Below are 17,246 nucleotides of genomic sequence, written 5' to 3'. Positions count from 1 at the left end.
TGTTCTCACCCTAGTGATTACTGACTGGGTCCCTCTGCCCTCCACTATTCTAAATTGCTAAGGACCTTCTCTTTCTTGGCTTAGGGAATTGTAGCTGTGTTAGGAGTACTGAAGGGAGCCGTAGCACAGGGACTGGAGGATTTGATTCTTTGTCCTGTATCACTATCCCACTCAGAATTTCAGACAGAGAAAGGGCTACTATTTGCCTCATGTGTGGGGTGCCAAATTTGGTCTGGGAAATTCCTGGAGTTTTGGGGATAAGAGGGGAGAGTTTGGGAAGGGATTTACCTAGAATTCGGTGTACCATAGAGTTTGCCTTCTGAAGCAGCCGTTTTCTCCAGGGAACTGATCTTTGTAGTCTGGTGAACAGTTGTAATTCTGGGAGAACTCCTGGTTCGAATCCCCACTTTGCCATGGAAGCTCAGTGGGTGACCTTGGTCCAGTCACTGTCTCTCAGCCTGACCTACCTCCCAGGGTTGTTGTGCAGATAAAATGGAGGAGAGGAGAATGATGTAAGGGATGTTGGGTCTCCAGTGGGGAGAAAGACAGGATTAATAAAGCTTCTCAAGGGCCAATATAGTATAGCAAACATTGTATACAATCTTCTAATTATTTGAGAGGTGCTAGCCCAGAAGTACTAATAATGAGAGTACAAATTGGTGATCCACCTGAAGGTGGTTTGGTTCCACACAACCATTTGCCTGCTTCTGGTGGGCATTCTCCCACCAACTGGGCCCTCCTGCCCTCCCACCTGTCTTTCCTCCAGGCCAGCCAAATAACAGAGGGGATCAGAAATGACATCGCACAATACTTCAGTGTCATGTCCAGCTGAAAAGCAGGAGGTCACAACAGCACATCATCCAATGCTCTTGAAACTCTGTGGTAATACCATAGAGTTTCCAGAGTGTCAGCTGATGCACTGATGTCATGACTGGTTTTTCAGCCACCCATGGCATCAACATATTGTGCAATGTCATGTCCACCCCTTGCCCTGCCTTCCAAGCTCCCAAGTGTACAAGACATCCCTACCAGTAACTCACCAAACTGAATGCAGCTCAAGAGCCACTGATTGAGACCTGCCGGGTGCTTGACAGATCTTCCTGTTGTTACAGTAACAGCAGTAAAAGCAAAGGGTTTATTGAGTCTAGTGTTGCTAGCCCCCAAGTGGTGGCTGGAGATCCCCCGGAATTACAACTGAACTCCAGACCATAGATACCAGTTCCCTTGGAGAAAATGGCTGTGGACTCTATGGGATTAGACTTTGTTGAGTTCTGTTCCCTCCCCAAACCCTGCCCTCTCCAAGCAGCCCCCTCCCAAATCTCCAGGAATTTCCCCACTTGGAACTGGCAACCCTAATTGAGTCCTGGGTGGGAAAGAATGCATGGCTGGGGTGGGGGTTGTATTTGGATTGATGAGTCTAAGTTGTGCAACCTGACCTTGGGGGTGTGGGGTTTAGGGGCTTTTATAAAAAGCAAGGCTATTATTTTTCAATTGTTCTTTTGTATCTGCAGAAAAGAATCACAGATTTTCTGAGAGTAGGGATTTTGTTTTTGTTGCTGAGCTTTACTGAATACCAGGTACAGGAGAGTGAGATAAAATTTTGCTATTTTAAATGGCTCAGCAGTTCCCTGCCTCCTTGTCGGCTATTCCCAAGGTCCTGGCTGGCTGGCTGCCACTCTGTGACCTGGCCAGGGTCATTGTTTTTTCGACTGCTTTAGGGGGAGAGACTTAAGATCTTCTTGCACCACATTGATTTGAAGCAGGTGCATTATCGAGAAAGCCTCCATCTTACCCCACCTCCCACGTTCCCATCTGGATTTCAGCGTTGTTGTTTTCTGTGTTCCTTTCCATTTGTGTCAAGGAAATTTACAGAGCTTGCCCTTCACTTCCTTCCAAAGACGTGGCATGTGCCAGAGGGAAAGAGGCAGATTTTTACTCCCTCCTCTGCAGTTGTCAGCCTTGGCTAGTGTGTGATTTCCTCTCAGAATTTTCTAATTGATACACCATCATTTTTTCTTTGTTCAGTTGCAGCACAACTAACCCCTTTCTCGCTATTTATTCTGATATATGTAGCCGTATTACAATGCCTGCCAAACGATCATTTACAAAATACAACATGCATTACTGTAGTAGCTGAAGGTCAAACTATATGTTAACAGTTGGTTGTGTGAATATTTTCCCAACAGCTTTTAAAAACCAAAAACAACTATGGGAAGCTGCTGTTTGGATTGGAAATTTGGAGAGGTTGTTCATCTCTTTCCCTGTGTGGGCCTTTTTTCTTATCAAAATTACCCTCTTTGAGCTGGTTTTTGCCCCATGGAGGAAAAGATAAAGAAGAAAAGGATAAAAAGTATCTGTATCATTTCCCCCAGAGATAAAAAGAAATTCAAAGGGTCCCTTTTAATAAGAAACATCACCTGCAGGGAGAGAAATAGGCACACACAAACTTTTACTCAAGACTGCATCTCCCCATAGCTACTTGAGGTTAAAAACCCTCAGGGAAACACTCATACAACTGAATGACATCTGTAAGGTAACTCTAAGTGATATATCTTTCAAACAGTATTCTATTTCTAACAGGGATTTGTTCTTTTAGGGCTGGCAAAAAGGAGCATTTCTTCACACAATGCATAATTAACTTAGGGTAGAGTAGGCAGGCAAACTTTTTGACTTTGAAGATGCTGGTGTTTCAGCAAACAAGGGGCAGGCACTCTGGATGTACTTGGACTAATACAGTGGGAGCAAGCTAAGCCCCAATGGTTCTGTCTGCACCTCAGAGCTCGCCTTGGAGCTGATTGTTCCATGAGATTATGATGGGCATAAACCTTCCACCACATCATCAGCTCTGGCACTGGTGGCAGCCCCTCCAGAGACTTGCTTTGGTTCCTGGGACAAATGGCCCCTGCACAAAATGGCTGTGTTAGCACCCTGGTGTTAGCACGTGAACCACGGTTTGCCTGCCTAATGATGTGGTGATGGCCGCTAGTTGAAGGGGCTTTAAAGAAAGATGGAGCATAATAATGGATATCTACGGTAGCTAAAAGTAGTCTCCAGCTACAGTGGCAATATACCTCTGAGCACCAGCTGCTGGAGACAAACCACAGGAGCAGGCCCCCATCTTCATGTCCTGCTTGTGAACATCTGATTGCAAGATTAGATGAACTGTGGGCCTAATTTTCAACAAGGCAGCTTATAAGGACCAGACTTCAGAAGACAGAGGCAGCCATTTTCTTCACATATCTGTCCCCTCAAGTATTAAATAGTGGGGTCTTTCCATGAAAGTAACACATAGGCGAGATGACCTGAATCCCCTCAGGGGGTGGAGCCTTGGTTAAGTGGTAAGGTTTTGCATAAAGGAGGTCCCAGGAACAACATGTAGCACCTCCAATGGATGTATTTCTGGAAGCAGGAGCTAGAAAAGACTTTTCTGCTTGAGGCCCCAGAGAGCCTCTCAGAGCAGATGCTACTGAATTCAGTGTACACAAGAAGAGTAATAATGATGAGCTTACTATGTCAGGTCCAGTTGGACAATGGCAACAGAACAGCTAATTAATTTCCACCTATTTCACTGTCATTGCTTTAATTCTTTTTAAAATGTGCTTGGTTATTTTTCTTTTACCCTTTTTTTCCTGCTACCAACCCTTTATTTGCATATTTATCTTTATAAGTTGTAGGTTCGATACATTTCAAGCAGATGATGCTATATCAGCAGATATTATTGGTATTTCCTTAGCGGTCCAGATTTTAATCAGTATAATCAGTTATCATAAGCGGTTCTTATCCCCAGCCTGGATTCGTGGTATACAGAAGCTAAACTATTACAGAAGCTATCATTCAAGTTGGAGCCTCTATGGACAGCGGTGCTCTCAGGTGAGCCAGTGGAGGCAATGCTGAACCAATGACAGCTGGTTGAAAGGACAGTGTAGCCCAAGTTGCATGAAAATGAATTGCAGAATGATCACTGCAGCATTCCTGCCAGTCCTTTGTTTGAGGCAAAGCCCTAAAACCTTGCAATTACAGAAGAAGCTGACTATCAGTGCCTTGCTAATTTCTTTCTCCATCCCTTTCTTTCTTGGATGTGTTATGGACAGTAACCCTTTTCAGACTTTATGTTCTTGGTGCTGTAACTGTGTGGGCAGAACAAATGTGTTACACATGATCCTCCCCATACATGTGATCACCGCTTCTTCTGAAAGAGGAACGCATGAATCTTCCACCTTGGAACATGTGGTATTGTGTTTTGAAGCTGGAATATATGTGCTCTAACTCTTTCAAAAGAAACAATAATTGTATTTATGGGGAGGATTGTGTGTGCCTTGTACATGCTGTCAAACGTAACACCTGAATCAGCAACTACAATGGCTCAGTTCAACCCCCACAAAGTAATGCTAACAATTTCACTATTTACCAGTCCTTAGACAGAAACTTTGTAGAGCCAATTCATGTCTTATCTGCACAGTCATAAACCAGGCAGAACTACGTTATGTATAGTTCCATTATCCTTATCTGCACAATCGTATACCAGGCAGATAACTATGTTACGTATAGTTCCATTATCCCTTTACCCAAGTTCTCTCCTTTTTTTCAAGCAAAACAGCCATGAGTAAATTCAGATTACTTGAAGGAAGGCTCATCAACACTTCCCTTTTGTCAGCTCAAAATTTAGCCCATCCTTCTTCCAAAATCTCCTTCTATCCCTGGGAAACAAAAGATACAGGGATCTTCTATTTTCTAAAGCATGTCAGGGGTGGGGTGGTGGTGGTTTTTAAGTGGACAAACATCTGTGAAGAAAGGGGTCAGCAGTCTTCTTTTTCCTCCTCAGTTGAGCTGGTCCTCCATTAATTTTGAACCCACACTTTTAGCTTTACCTGCTAAAAGAGAGCCTGTGAGGAAAAGAATCGTGAAACTGCCCATTACATGTAATTCTTACACCCTGAAAACCAGGCCTTAGTTGAGAAAGCTTTCAGATTAAAAACTGTGAGTAGCTTGAGTAATTGTCTTTTTTTTAACTTCAGGGCCTAGAATCCTCTTTGCAGTCCATTGCCAGATGTGTTTGATCACTGTAAACTGCACTAATTAAGCCCAAGGATAGATTAGTATTCCAAACTCTTGGGATGATCCTGTGCACTGAATTTGATGGATAAACAGTGGTGATCCCCAATGAACATACGTAGGATTGCAGACGTTAAACTGTCTCCAAGCCAGTCTAATGTTAGGCTATGTGGTACGGATGTCAAGAAATCTGTGATTCTTTGCTGCACCCAAGTCAAACCTATCAAGCATTATTTATTGATGTTTAGTTTAGTTTAGTTTAGTTTAGTTTAGTTTAGTTTAGTTTAGTTTAGTTTAGTTTAGTTTAGTTTAGTTAGTTGGAGTCTGCCTTTCTCGCTGAGACCCAAGGCAGATTGCACAGTGCAAGTGAATACTTCAGTGCCATTTATTGTTCAGTCTGGATTGAGGTGGTTGTGTCTGTATTGTTATTGTGTCTTGATTCATTGCTCCAACTGAGCTTTCAATAATTCAGTAGCAAGCCAAGGAGGCCGCACTTGTCCTTAGAGAACATCCTTTTAAAAAATATATCTAAATGCCATTCCATTTTCTACATGCTCCTTCCCCAGTTATGTACTTTTGTTGCTGCTCTTCTACATTGTTAGTACTCAGGACTGAAACCAAAATGATTGCTACCTACCCCTCCGGCTTCTGGTAAAGTCTCTTCTAGCCGGAATATATAGGTAGAAACACACCCACACTTTCTCTTGTCCAGTGAGTGAACTAGGGCAGGAGTGGGTCCCAACCTTTTGGTATAGTGATCCATAAGTCCAAATTTACTTGGTATGGTGACCCACTCTTTTTTTTAAAAAAAAAAAAAGCATACACAAATCAATAAAACTGCAAAAGCCTGGATGGGAAACCCAAGGTCAGCTCTCTTTCTAACACCTGTCATGCAGTAGGGATATAGGAAATGATATTCCATTTGTGCCTTCTTATTTCTGTTTCTCTTCTATGGGTTCCCAGAGCTCTGGCTATTAACAAATCACAGCTTCTCATTTCTTCCCTTCCCACAGGAGCACATTTACAAGCTGATGAAGAGTGACAGCTATGCACGTTTCCTCCGTTCTAATGCTTATCAAGACTTGTTGCTGGCAAAGAAGAAGGTATATATTGGAAAGGATGTGATTGCACCTCTCACCACTTCTTGACTCCTGCCTGCTGCTTGCTGCTATGTGAACAAGAAAATGGGGAGGGGCTCTCTTATCTTCCCTGTTCTTTTCTTCTAACAGAATGAGAACTTTGGCTTCCTCCTCCTTGAAGGTCCATGTTTGGCATCCCTATAAATAGCTTCAATGTAAGGAAGAAGGACTAGTCATGCTCAGCAAATTCATTCTTTGCAAAAATCATTTGAAAACATACACACACATATTAAGCTGCTTTATACTGAGTCAGAGCATTGGTCCATCTAGCTCAGTATTGTCTACTCTGACTGACAGTCTCCTGGATCTGGGCAGACAATCATTCCTGACATCTTCTATCTGACATTCTTTAACTGGAGGTGCCAGAGAGGGATTGAGCCTGGGACTTCTGCATGTGGAGCACATACTCTGCCGCTGAGCTTTGGTTCCTGCGTTTGGGACTTTCATGCTCAGAATTGGACAGCACAAATCCATTGCCTTCTTCTTTATGACAAAGATACTTTACAGTTTTGTTAAATAAAAACTACAAATATGAAAAAAATCACAGTTATGATTGGGAAGAAGTACGAAGTCCCATGATATTTAAGACTGAGGTCAAATTTCATGGTTCTTCTTGGGATGCCTTACCTGGAGGCTTCCTCTTTGTTTCCTGTCGACTCCCTCTCATTCTCTTTTACTTGCACTTCATTCTATGTAGATTTTTACCTTCTTTAATTTTAAACAAGAACTAATTATTACTCAGACCAGTAATTCCTAAAAATTGGCCCTTCTTTTCATTCATTTCCCCCTTTTGATTTTGGCATGTCCACTGCCCAGAACATGTTTTCTGTTCATTATTACAAGTAATAGAAGGCCAAGTTTGTAGGGGTTATCTGGTTGTAACCAGGCAGTTTTCTTGGAGTGAGGTAGAGAGATGAGAGGCGCTTTTATCTTCATTTCTGGCTTGTTTAAATGTCTTGCAGACTTGTTTGCACGCATGCATGACAGAAAAAATATTTCTCACTTCTCCTGTAATTCTTTAACTTCCATGACAGTTTTTACATTTTCTCCCAATTGCTTCAGCCTGGGCTTTGTGTAGTTTCCCATTGCTGTGCTGTCTGCTATCTCCATCCTGCCAGAGTTTCCACATGCTGCCATGTTAAAGTCAGCCTGTTTAAATAATTGTGATGGCTCCAGTGCCCTGAAGTGTTCAGTTATGTTTTTCCCCAATCCAGTGCTTCTTTGCATGCTCAGGAGCTCTGAAGCACATTCACTTTAATGTGGGGAGATCCTCTTGTGACAATAAGATTGTGTACACAAAGATTTCCTGGCATTAATGCATAAACTCTCATTCATGTGGGAATTCCATGAGCACATTGCTGCTTCTTCAATCAAGTAATCACTGAGTTGGGCCTAATGTGTTGTAATGTGTTGTAATGTTTTAGTTAAATCTTATCACAGCACTTTAGTATTTATGTAGCATCAGATGTGTGCTAGATTCATTCATAGACTCTTATTTTACATACTGACTTGCATTGTGAATGCCATGTGGTGGTAGAGGACCAGATGTGACGTTTTCTTACACTAGACATTGACTTCAGGCAGATTTTTTTGTTCCATAAGAGGCATTAAGCCTAGCTGGAATGGGAAAGTGGAGATTTTATGATGATATGTAAGGTCATATTTGATGTCAGCAATTTGTTGCAGTTGAACTTAAGACTGGAGTTGAGCCTCTGGTGGGTGCCATACATGGCTGATAGGTTGTGTTGAGCTTGAGAGGGTTACAAATTGGGAAGACTTCCTGTAAACCATGTCCAACTTTTAGCCAATGCTTTATAGCTGTCCATGGTTCTGAGTGCTATAAACATTCTGCTGCCTCTAATAAGGGCTTCTCAAATAATGAAAAGTACTAGACTTTATTGATAATGTTAATGTAGCACTAATGTGGATCCAGAATTAGTAGAACGTAGTCTGTGTTGTTGAGCTATCAGCTAGCTGTACTTGGTGGGGTATTATTTAAAAAATGGGGCTATGCTTTCCAGACCTTGTGTGGGGTCATGGTGGGGAGTGAATTTCCTAGAAATTTGTGGGTATGTGCACACATGGACACATTTAAAAGTCTAGAGGATTGCTTCAGGAGAGTTTACTCTTGCTTATGTTCACTGATTTAATTTAAAATTGTTTAAATTTAAAAGGGTGTATGAGTTAAGAGTGTGTAAAACCATGGATTTGGAGCTGGACCATATTTCATTTTGAAACCCTGAAGTGGTTTCTTTGATATAAAGCTAGCCGTATTGGGAAAGTCTTTTCCATTGGTTTCAATAGGAAGCACATATCTGGGTATCTATGTATCTAGTATATTTTAATTGGGCCCCTTTCTCCAAGGAGCACATACATCAGTCTCCCTTCCCATTTATTTCTCACCACAACTGGGCGATGAAGGTGAAGTTGAGAATGTGTGACTGGCTCAAAGTCTCTCAGCAAGCTTCATTGCAGTGTGGGGATTTGAACCTGGATCTTCCAGATCCTAATCTGACAAGTTAACCACTGCACTACACTGGATCTCAGTTTCCTCTCCCTAATTTGTAATGGAGCTCTCAAGTATTGCACCATCGCCTAAGCCATCCTTCCTCCCAAAGTTCAAGGAGATAGCAATTAAAATCCTCACTTGCATAGGCAAACATGTATGGGAGTTCTTGATTGTCCTTGCTCCCCACTAGAGCCTCATAACAGCTTTTTTGGGGGGGGGGAAGGAAAGAGTGTGGCAGTTTAGTGCTGTTACGTGTCATTACAGACATTTAAAGATCTCAGATCATGAAACAGCCATGCTGTTTGGCACAGTATCCCTGTCCACCTGTTTCAGTGACCACACATCCTGCTTGTATGAGTGTACATCTGTTTGCAAGAAAGAGCCAACATGTGTTCACTTTACAAATGAAACTGGGTACCAGTGCCTGGATTAATACGGAGTTTGTATCACACATTCAGCTTTATGTGTGTTGAATATAACATGAGAATTACTTGATACAAAGAGCAATACCATCAAGTGTTCACTGTACACGGATTGTACGTGTCTTCACTGTAACTGGTGGACAAGTCTGGAGAGATGATCTAATCTTTTCTCTTCATTGATCTCAGGCTCTCACATCTCAGCTGGTTTGGGTGTGTGCATTTTACTGTCCAGGGAGATAAAGCCTTAACACCTGCTATTACCCACCTTTAACTTCCTTGGGAGCTTTACTGAGAGTGTAGTATTTTTTTTTAAAAGTTAAATACCACCACCATGCTGGTTTGTCTTCAGGGAGTGTGGCTGATTTCCCTTCTCCATGTGTGCTGTCTGTCTGCTAGCTGGTACAAGCAAAACATTTCTGTCTGGTACTACCAGCCTACCGGCGGGGGGTGTTGTTGTCATACTATAGTGCTCTATGCTTCTGTTGCCCCTCCCTCATTTTCCCTGTCTGTCTGCCAGTATATACTGGCAAACCTGCCCCCTGCCTTCCTTGCTCTTGCACTTGCACAGATGAGGGCTGCAGCAAGGAGTGGGAATCAATTCCAGCCTGAGGAATCCTCCTCCTGATGCCAATAGGAAACCTGATGGGGTTGGGCCCTGCAACAATGCAACGTGGTTTCACATTCATGCTACAACTCATGGACCGTCATGTTTTTTCCCAGCTGTATTTGGTCTCTGTTGGTTTCAGATAAGGTTGCTCTGATGGTTTTTCTGGGTGTTGTAAACTCCAGTTTGGTGCTAATCAAACAACAAATCTCTGTCTATCTAAAGGAAAGATCACATTCATAATGACCTGTGCTATTTAAAGGGTTTTTATAAATATGTAGTGATGGCAACAATCCAGGCAGAAGATCCTGTGTTCAAAGAACTTGATATTTTGAGGGAAGAGTAGGAGAATGTAGGTATGGGGGTGAAACGAAAGGGGAGATAATGTAGTTGCAGTAAGCATATGGGCTCACATTTTCTCATCCACTTTTCTGCATCTAACTGGAATGAGCGCTTTCCTAATCAAAGCATTGTTACTTTAAGTAGCTCCCGTCAAACTTTTCGCTAGAACAGTGGGCTGGTTTGCTCTCTTGCAGCAATTGCCCCCTTTTCTTTGTTCTTGCATGTTTGAAAAGTGCATAAACCAGCCTGTGTATAGTCATATGTGTTGAATTCTGCATTTTTAGTCATGAGTGGCACTGTTGTAATGCTGCAGCAGACAGAATGATTCTTTTTTTGTCATTATTTCCCTTGCTTCAGGAGAAATATATAGGTCACTTTTGTTAAAATACCCACTGCCTTTTTTTTTCTGAAACTGCCCCAAGAACCTTCATTTTGCAATGGATTCATCCAGGCAAGTATCTACATTGTTAACAAAGAGTCAGGCACCCACTTAATTTATCAAATAGGTTGGTATTTTGTTTGTTTTTTTAAAAAATTGTATGTTGTGTGTATTGTATGCTTCAGAAAATGCATCCCTGAAGCAGTTCACAACAATACACAGTTAAAAATTATAAGCCTATCCCATAATCAAATAAACAAAGATTAAATCTGAATTTTTAAATTCCCATGCAAATCAACTAAAATGGCAGCAACAGCAACCAATTAAAGTCATAATACATCAGAAAAGGAGCAGGTTACAGGAGAAACAAACTATATACCAACTGAAGTAGAAACAGTCTTGGCCCAGTGCTGAAAAACATCCAGAGATGGTGCCAGGCACGAGGGGGGAGGTTGCGTTCCACAGCTGAGAGGGACCCCCAAACATGCCGAATCTAGTGTGGCCACCTGCCAGTGCTGAAGACAGTGGGACAAAAGAATGACCTGAGATGACAAAAATGTTAGGGAGCACTTTAGATTACTGCTAATTACTGCACACTGCTAATTATTTGATCTGCTATCAATCTTCTCAGAATATTTCTCTACTACATTTCTAGCGTTCAACAAAGTGCTTCATGTGCATTATTTTATTAATCCTTATAAGAGTCCTGGAGGAAAAAAGCCACTATTATTATCCCAATATGACAAACAGAGAATGTGAAGATCATTCCAGCACTTCAAATCAAAAAGGGGTGGGAAGGGGCGTGTTTTGTAGTAGCAGGCTAAAAGGAGAGATGAAGGTCATGACGCTACCTTCTTTGTGACTCACCTTTTTGTTACAGGAACTGTTTTGGTAGCTGAATTGATCTGGACTTGAACCGTTCAATCAATGGAAAGGCATAAACACTATGGCCCTGATCCACCTCTAGTCACAGGCAGCTATTGACACATAAGAACACAAGAGGCTACATGATAAGATGTAGGTACAATGGACCCTGCATATAAACATCATGATACAGAGGTGGAGATACTCCTGCTGTGCATCCACAACTTCATTGATTGCACCTGCAGAAAGCTACTTTTGTGCACAGATCAATTTTGAAATTGGATTACAAGTTTTATAACGTATCGGTAGGAATATTGACCAATCATTGGAAAAACCAAAGCAAGGCACTTGTGGTTATCTACAGTTACATACATAAGAGAAGCTATATTAGTCTAAAGCTTTTGGCCAAACCTCCACATTTTTTAATTGTGCATACTAAAGGGTTCCTGCAGCAAGGAGAAGTTTTTAGTTCCTTCCTCCAATATGGCATATAAAATAATTCAGTATGAAAGAAAAGTTCTTTAAAAATACAGAATGTCCTACTCCTTATGATAATAACATAATTTGAACTAAAAAATTTATTTTCTGTGATACTGGTTTCTTTGAAGGCCACCTGCACCAAGTTGCCGATACCTGGCCCATTTTTATGCATTCTTTGTCTAGACATTTTATCTCACCTCATCTTTGCTCCTGGGATTTTGATGAACCTGTACTTTTGTTCTAAGACCAAAGGAAGCAGAGAATCCCAAGGAACCTCTTTGTGAAGCATCCCAGTTCCATCTAGGAACAAGCAAATTCCCTCAGTTCTGGTTATTATCCCACCATTCTTTCCACTGGGCCTTGGGTTCTGGTCTGAGTGTCTTCTAGCCAGAAAATAGAATTTTGGAGAGCTGATAATAGATTTTGCACAAGGAACAAAAATAATCCTCCAAGATTTATAAATGTATATAAAAATAGTCTACTCCCATGAAAATAAAATATTTTATTTATTTTTGCTGCCTTTCTGTAGATAGGTGACATCACATTAATGCTACTATACAGTATAAAAACAAGATAAAAAGTAAAGCCCTGTAATACAAAAAAAACCCCTTCACATGTGGGAAAACATATGAGAAAAAAACATTTTTATATTGTAGGGATTTTTTAAATATATGGTTTTATTTTGCTGAAGAGCACAGCTGCAATGTTCCTAATATTCTATAAGGAAAGAAAGCAAAAATGTACAAATAAATAGAAAAGAACTGCTTTGGCATGAGAACTGCTTTGGCAAGCATACTTTCTAGAAATAAAATCCAGAAGCACCCAATTCTTACATTGTGAATTCCGCTCTGATAAATGTATATAATATGTAACCCAAGTTCAGGGAGAATTCTACAGAGGAGAATTTGATAAGCATCACCAGCACCAGCACTAGAAGTGATTAGTCTATATGGGCATATCTTTGGGTGTTTTTTGTTATCCCCCCCCCCATTCTTTCCACCTGTCCAAGGACTAAAATTTAGATTTGAGCAGGTAATAGTCATTAATGTTATTTTTTACTCGAGAATAACATAAAAGGAGAGTTCCTCAAAGGGTCTGACCCTTTGCCATCCTGCTATCTTCCCTCCTCCTCCCATAATAAGGTTACAGTAACAGAAACACTAAGCATCGGTACCAGAATACAGAACTCGGCTCACAAGATAATTTCCCTAACCAACACTATTCTTTCCCTAGGAAGATTTTCTTTATTTACTCAAAAACATAAAAAGATCTTAATATATCAGCTGCTATTTCCTGACTGCTCACTGATTTGGTAATGTCACAGGATGAATTCCCAAGCCGATTCCTCACTGATAACCACATTGAAATGAACGAGAGAAGAGGCAGGGACCCAAGCACTCTGCTGGTGGCTTTTCCTATCACCATTCTAATTTTTGTGCCAAACAGAATGACATTCTTGCCAGAAAAATTATCTCTTCCTTCAAGGATTTGTCTTGTGCCAAGTGAATTGAGCCTTGTTTCTTTTAAATATTGTTACTGTGAACGGCTACCTTCTTAAAGTGAACATCTATGATTTCTAGTTTATGAATAGCAAAAAAATACAGATACTTTTTGTTAAAAATTTAATCTCATCCTGCCAAAACCCTTTGCAGGCATCTCAACAAAGGGGTTAAGTGTTCACTGAAATACAGAAAAGGAAACTTGATCTGTTATCTCAGAACTCTGGGTATGTAAGTAAGAAGAAGCAAAACACTGCACATACATTGTTAGAAACACAGGAAGAATGTTTTTTCAAACTTTTTACTCTCAAAGAAATCTTTCCACTTAATTTATCTCTTGAGAAATACCTGTAGGGCTACCACAGAAATGCTACACACAGCAGAGGGTTCCAAGACATGCTTAAAGGCACACGTTCAGTTTGTACAGAGCACTGGCCATACCAATTGACATTACCATCAACCCATGGCTTCAAGAAAGAGCCCTGTTCTCTGCATATGCATATTGCTGAGGCAAATTCTGAAATGGACAGGCAGCCCCTCAGAGAAGTATTTACTGTTTGCAAGGTCGGCTTGAGGGCCAAGGGATGCAGTGGCAAGACAACAAAATAGACATGAGACAACAACTGGAGAGAAAAGGCCACAACTTTTATAGGTTAGAGTGACAGGAACATTGGCTTATCATAGGACGCAGATCCCAGCATCAGCTGACCTGCCTGCCAGCCAATAACCCCCTTGCCCCTTCAGCCCACCTGTTGAAGGGGGGAACCGCGAGATTATAGTAAGTAGAATCCACATGGGCAGAGGCCTCTGCGTGGATCCCTTGTCACCTGGAAGCAGATATTCCCTGACAGACCCCAAGCTGAGCTTATCTCTGCCATGCCTGGTCCAAGATCCCTTATGGGGATCCCCATCTGTGGGGGAAACTATGCACGCAGGCCCTGTTTCCCCCCCAAAGAATCTGTGCCCAACGCCCAAACTGCCACCCATAAGTTGTGACAGCAAAGAAAACAGAAAAATTCACGGATCATTCCCCATACAGATTCCATGCCAAGCCCTGTGAAACATCAAGTTCCCAAAAGTCCATCCTGTCCTCCTTTCAGAAGAGGGTGGGTAGGAAGTGGTGCTGATCAGTGCTGAACTGCTGTCCTGTCTGGCCAGCCCTGTCCTAAATAGCCAGCCAGTGGACCTGACTACAGATTGTTTCTGAGGTCCAGTGACCAGGGACCCACCCCCAAGGTCTAGCCAGCCAGTCGCTGATTGACTGACTGGCATTTGAATTTTTTCAGTTCACTGCGCAAGCCACAGGAGCTGCCCACAAAGGGCTGGCCAGAGTGGAAGACGGCGACTATGACTGCACCCTTCCCTACCATGTGGCCCACAAATTCTGGCCTGCTGTAAGTTCTTGGACCAGGGGGCATATCAAATTTTATCTTTGGGGAACCTTCTGATATGTTCCAATGGAAACTAAGAGTTCCTCAGAATACTGTATGAAAACAATTGGACTATATCAAAAACATATTCCATGTCTCAGAAGGGTACAGTTAAAAAGAACAGTATAACATTGATGTGGGGTAAATAAACATTGAGTTGACAGACGTGGGATGCAACATTACAGATCCTCTTTGGACTGTTGATTTATCAGCTACAGCACATTTTAAGGAGAGGAATGGGGTCCTTCACAAGGAAAAAAACAAGCACTTGATATTGTAGTACATTTTTTTTTGCTGTTGCAAACACCAGTTGCCATATCTTTATGAGGTTTAATTTTTATTTTCTCTATTTCTTTCACTGATGCTTTTAAAGCCAAATTTAAGCTGAAGGGATTTTGGGGGGTATTTTTTTTCCTTCCTAACTTTTTTTTCCTTCTAAAGCCCGAGAATGAGCAAGGTCGTAGAACTTCTCTAGAAAAGTTCACTCGCAGTGTGGTAAGTTCATTTGTTTTTGGTTTTGTTTGTGGATTTTTTAAACCTTCTCTCCTTCAGTATTTTATTTTACTTAGGAAAGGTTTTTATTAATTTTTCACTGCAGCACTGTCACATTTAAAATACAATTCCTATAAAATAAAAAGGCAGAATTTCATGATACGCATTTTTGGATAAACACCAGGGGCTAGGTCCGTTCCATCATGTGCAAAGGGCACCCCCGGGAAATAACACTGTCCTGTTTCCTCTTACCCTGTGTCAGGGTATTACAGGAGCCCATGTACCAAGCCAACCCTCCTTCCTCCTACTGCATCAAGGCCTGCAAACTCTGAGCTTGTATTCATTGACCAGGGTGAGGTAGGGTTGGACAGGGATATGGCACAGTAGCCCTGTTCATGTGTTACTGTCAATGCATGTACATCCTGCACGTAAGTTTGCACATCCATTTGTAAGAAAGAGCTGACACAAGTTCACTTTACAAATAAAACCAAGTACCTGGATAAATGTGGATTTGCATCACACGTTGAGTGCACATGCGTTGGACATAACGTGAGTAATACTCAATGCACATACAAAGAACAATCAACTATATACTATACATGGATTGTACTTGTGTTCACTTGTGAACAGGGCTAGTGCCTATGTGCATGCCTATGCATGGATGCTACAGAGGGGAAACTGGGCTCTCTTATGCCTTGCTGGGAGCCATCTGCATGGAGTACTGTACACATGCTGGATTGGATAGAGCCCCATGTTATGAGTAAACAGGTTTTGATGTAATTGAGATATTCATGGCACATTCTTTGCTATGTTTTTCCCTGCTTACTGAGATCTATAACATGGCTACAATAACTTTCTTTTCTTGAATAATTATTTTGATGTATGAGTGGTAGTTATATATATTTACAAGCATAAAAAGTTTTTATTACAGTCTTCATTCCTTCTTTGGTATCTCTTTTTTGGGATCTGTTTAAGTAACCTATTTCAATAAACCAGTCATCTATGAACAATTTTGAGTTTTAATTCATTAACTGTCCTGTCAAAATTTGATCTCAAATAGTTTAACAAAAGAACAAATCTCTCTTACTTTCCCCTACAGCCTCCTATGCTCCTGATACGCTTCTTCTAAAGTTTAGAGAAACTTTGGGGAGACAGTGGGATGTAGCGAGAGGGGCTTCAGCAGGAATAGGGGGATGGCAGAAATCGTCCCCCCATTCTTGAGCAACTGCTTGCTCCATTCATGGAAGAGTGTGTGCAAGAGGCAAAGGTGTGACTTCTGCTGGTTTCCTCTGAAGTTGCAGCCCCCTGCATCTGTTCATTAGAATCCACTGACCCTTTGCGGCAACATTTTGGGGTGCACAGGAAGCTACAGGGAAAGAGATTTGTTTCATGAACTCCTTCCCCTCATTGTTCATAGGAGGCAAACCATAGACATTTTCAACATGTTTAGGTGCATAGAATGCCCAAAGATATTCTGTGACCAAAACTGTGAACAAGTTTAGGCAAAGATCCAAATGTGAAACTCTCTGTGATCCATGCGAGCATTTTTATAACATTTCTTATACCACATGGCAAATGGCTTTTGAAAATGAGGAGGGTTTTAAAAGGAGTTATGACTTTCACTGGGTGTCAGCTGTTCAAAGAATCAAGTCAAAAATCTCATTAGACCAGTACAAATCCTTTTTGTGTGCTTTAACAGCTATTTGTATCTGCTTGTAGAGTAGAATATGTCATGATTCCACAACCATTTGTCATCTTTGAAGCAAAACAGTCAGCTACTCTGGTGGAGATAACTGGCAGAGATGACTCCTGAAATCAATCCTAATACTCCTTTAATGTTATTTTGTATTGTCCCCTCTGATGTGGCGCTCACATGCTTTTATTTGTAGATATTCACTCAAACATTAAAAAAGAAAAGAGAACCTGCCCTGAGTTTCAATGATGTGCAGGCATGTGCAGTTGCATTGCCTGGATATTCATTCAGCAGAAAAACCTTAGCCATATTATTAATCATAAAGAACTTTAAACAAGACT

General features: G+C 41.3%; 1 protein-coding gene across 1 annotated transcript in view; it reads left to right on the top strand.

Moving 5' to 3' along the window:
* The window catches only part of RGS6 (regulator of G protein signaling 6), a 132,746-nt gene that overhangs the window by 105,147 nt on the left and 10,353 nt on the right, over window positions 1-17,246 (top strand). The window contains exons 14-15 of the mRNA XM_054971064.1: window positions 6,066-6,155; window positions 15,162-15,215. Of these exons, the coding sequence (XP_054827039.1) occupies window positions 6,066-6,155; window positions 15,162-15,215 (144 nt within the window). The remainder of the gene's footprint in view (window positions 1-6,065; window positions 6,156-15,161; window positions 15,216-17,246) is intronic.

Source organism: Eublepharis macularius, chromosome 2 (genome assembly GCF_028583425.1).
Source record: "Eublepharis macularius isolate TG4126 chromosome 2, MPM_Emac_v1.0, whole genome shotgun sequence".
In the NCBI taxonomy this organism is placed as follows: Eukaryota; Metazoa; Chordata; class Lepidosauria; order Squamata; family Eublepharidae; genus Eublepharis; species Eublepharis macularius.
The sequence above is the reverse complement of the archived record's forward strand: the minus strand, read 5'-3'. Positions and strand labels throughout refer to the sequence as shown.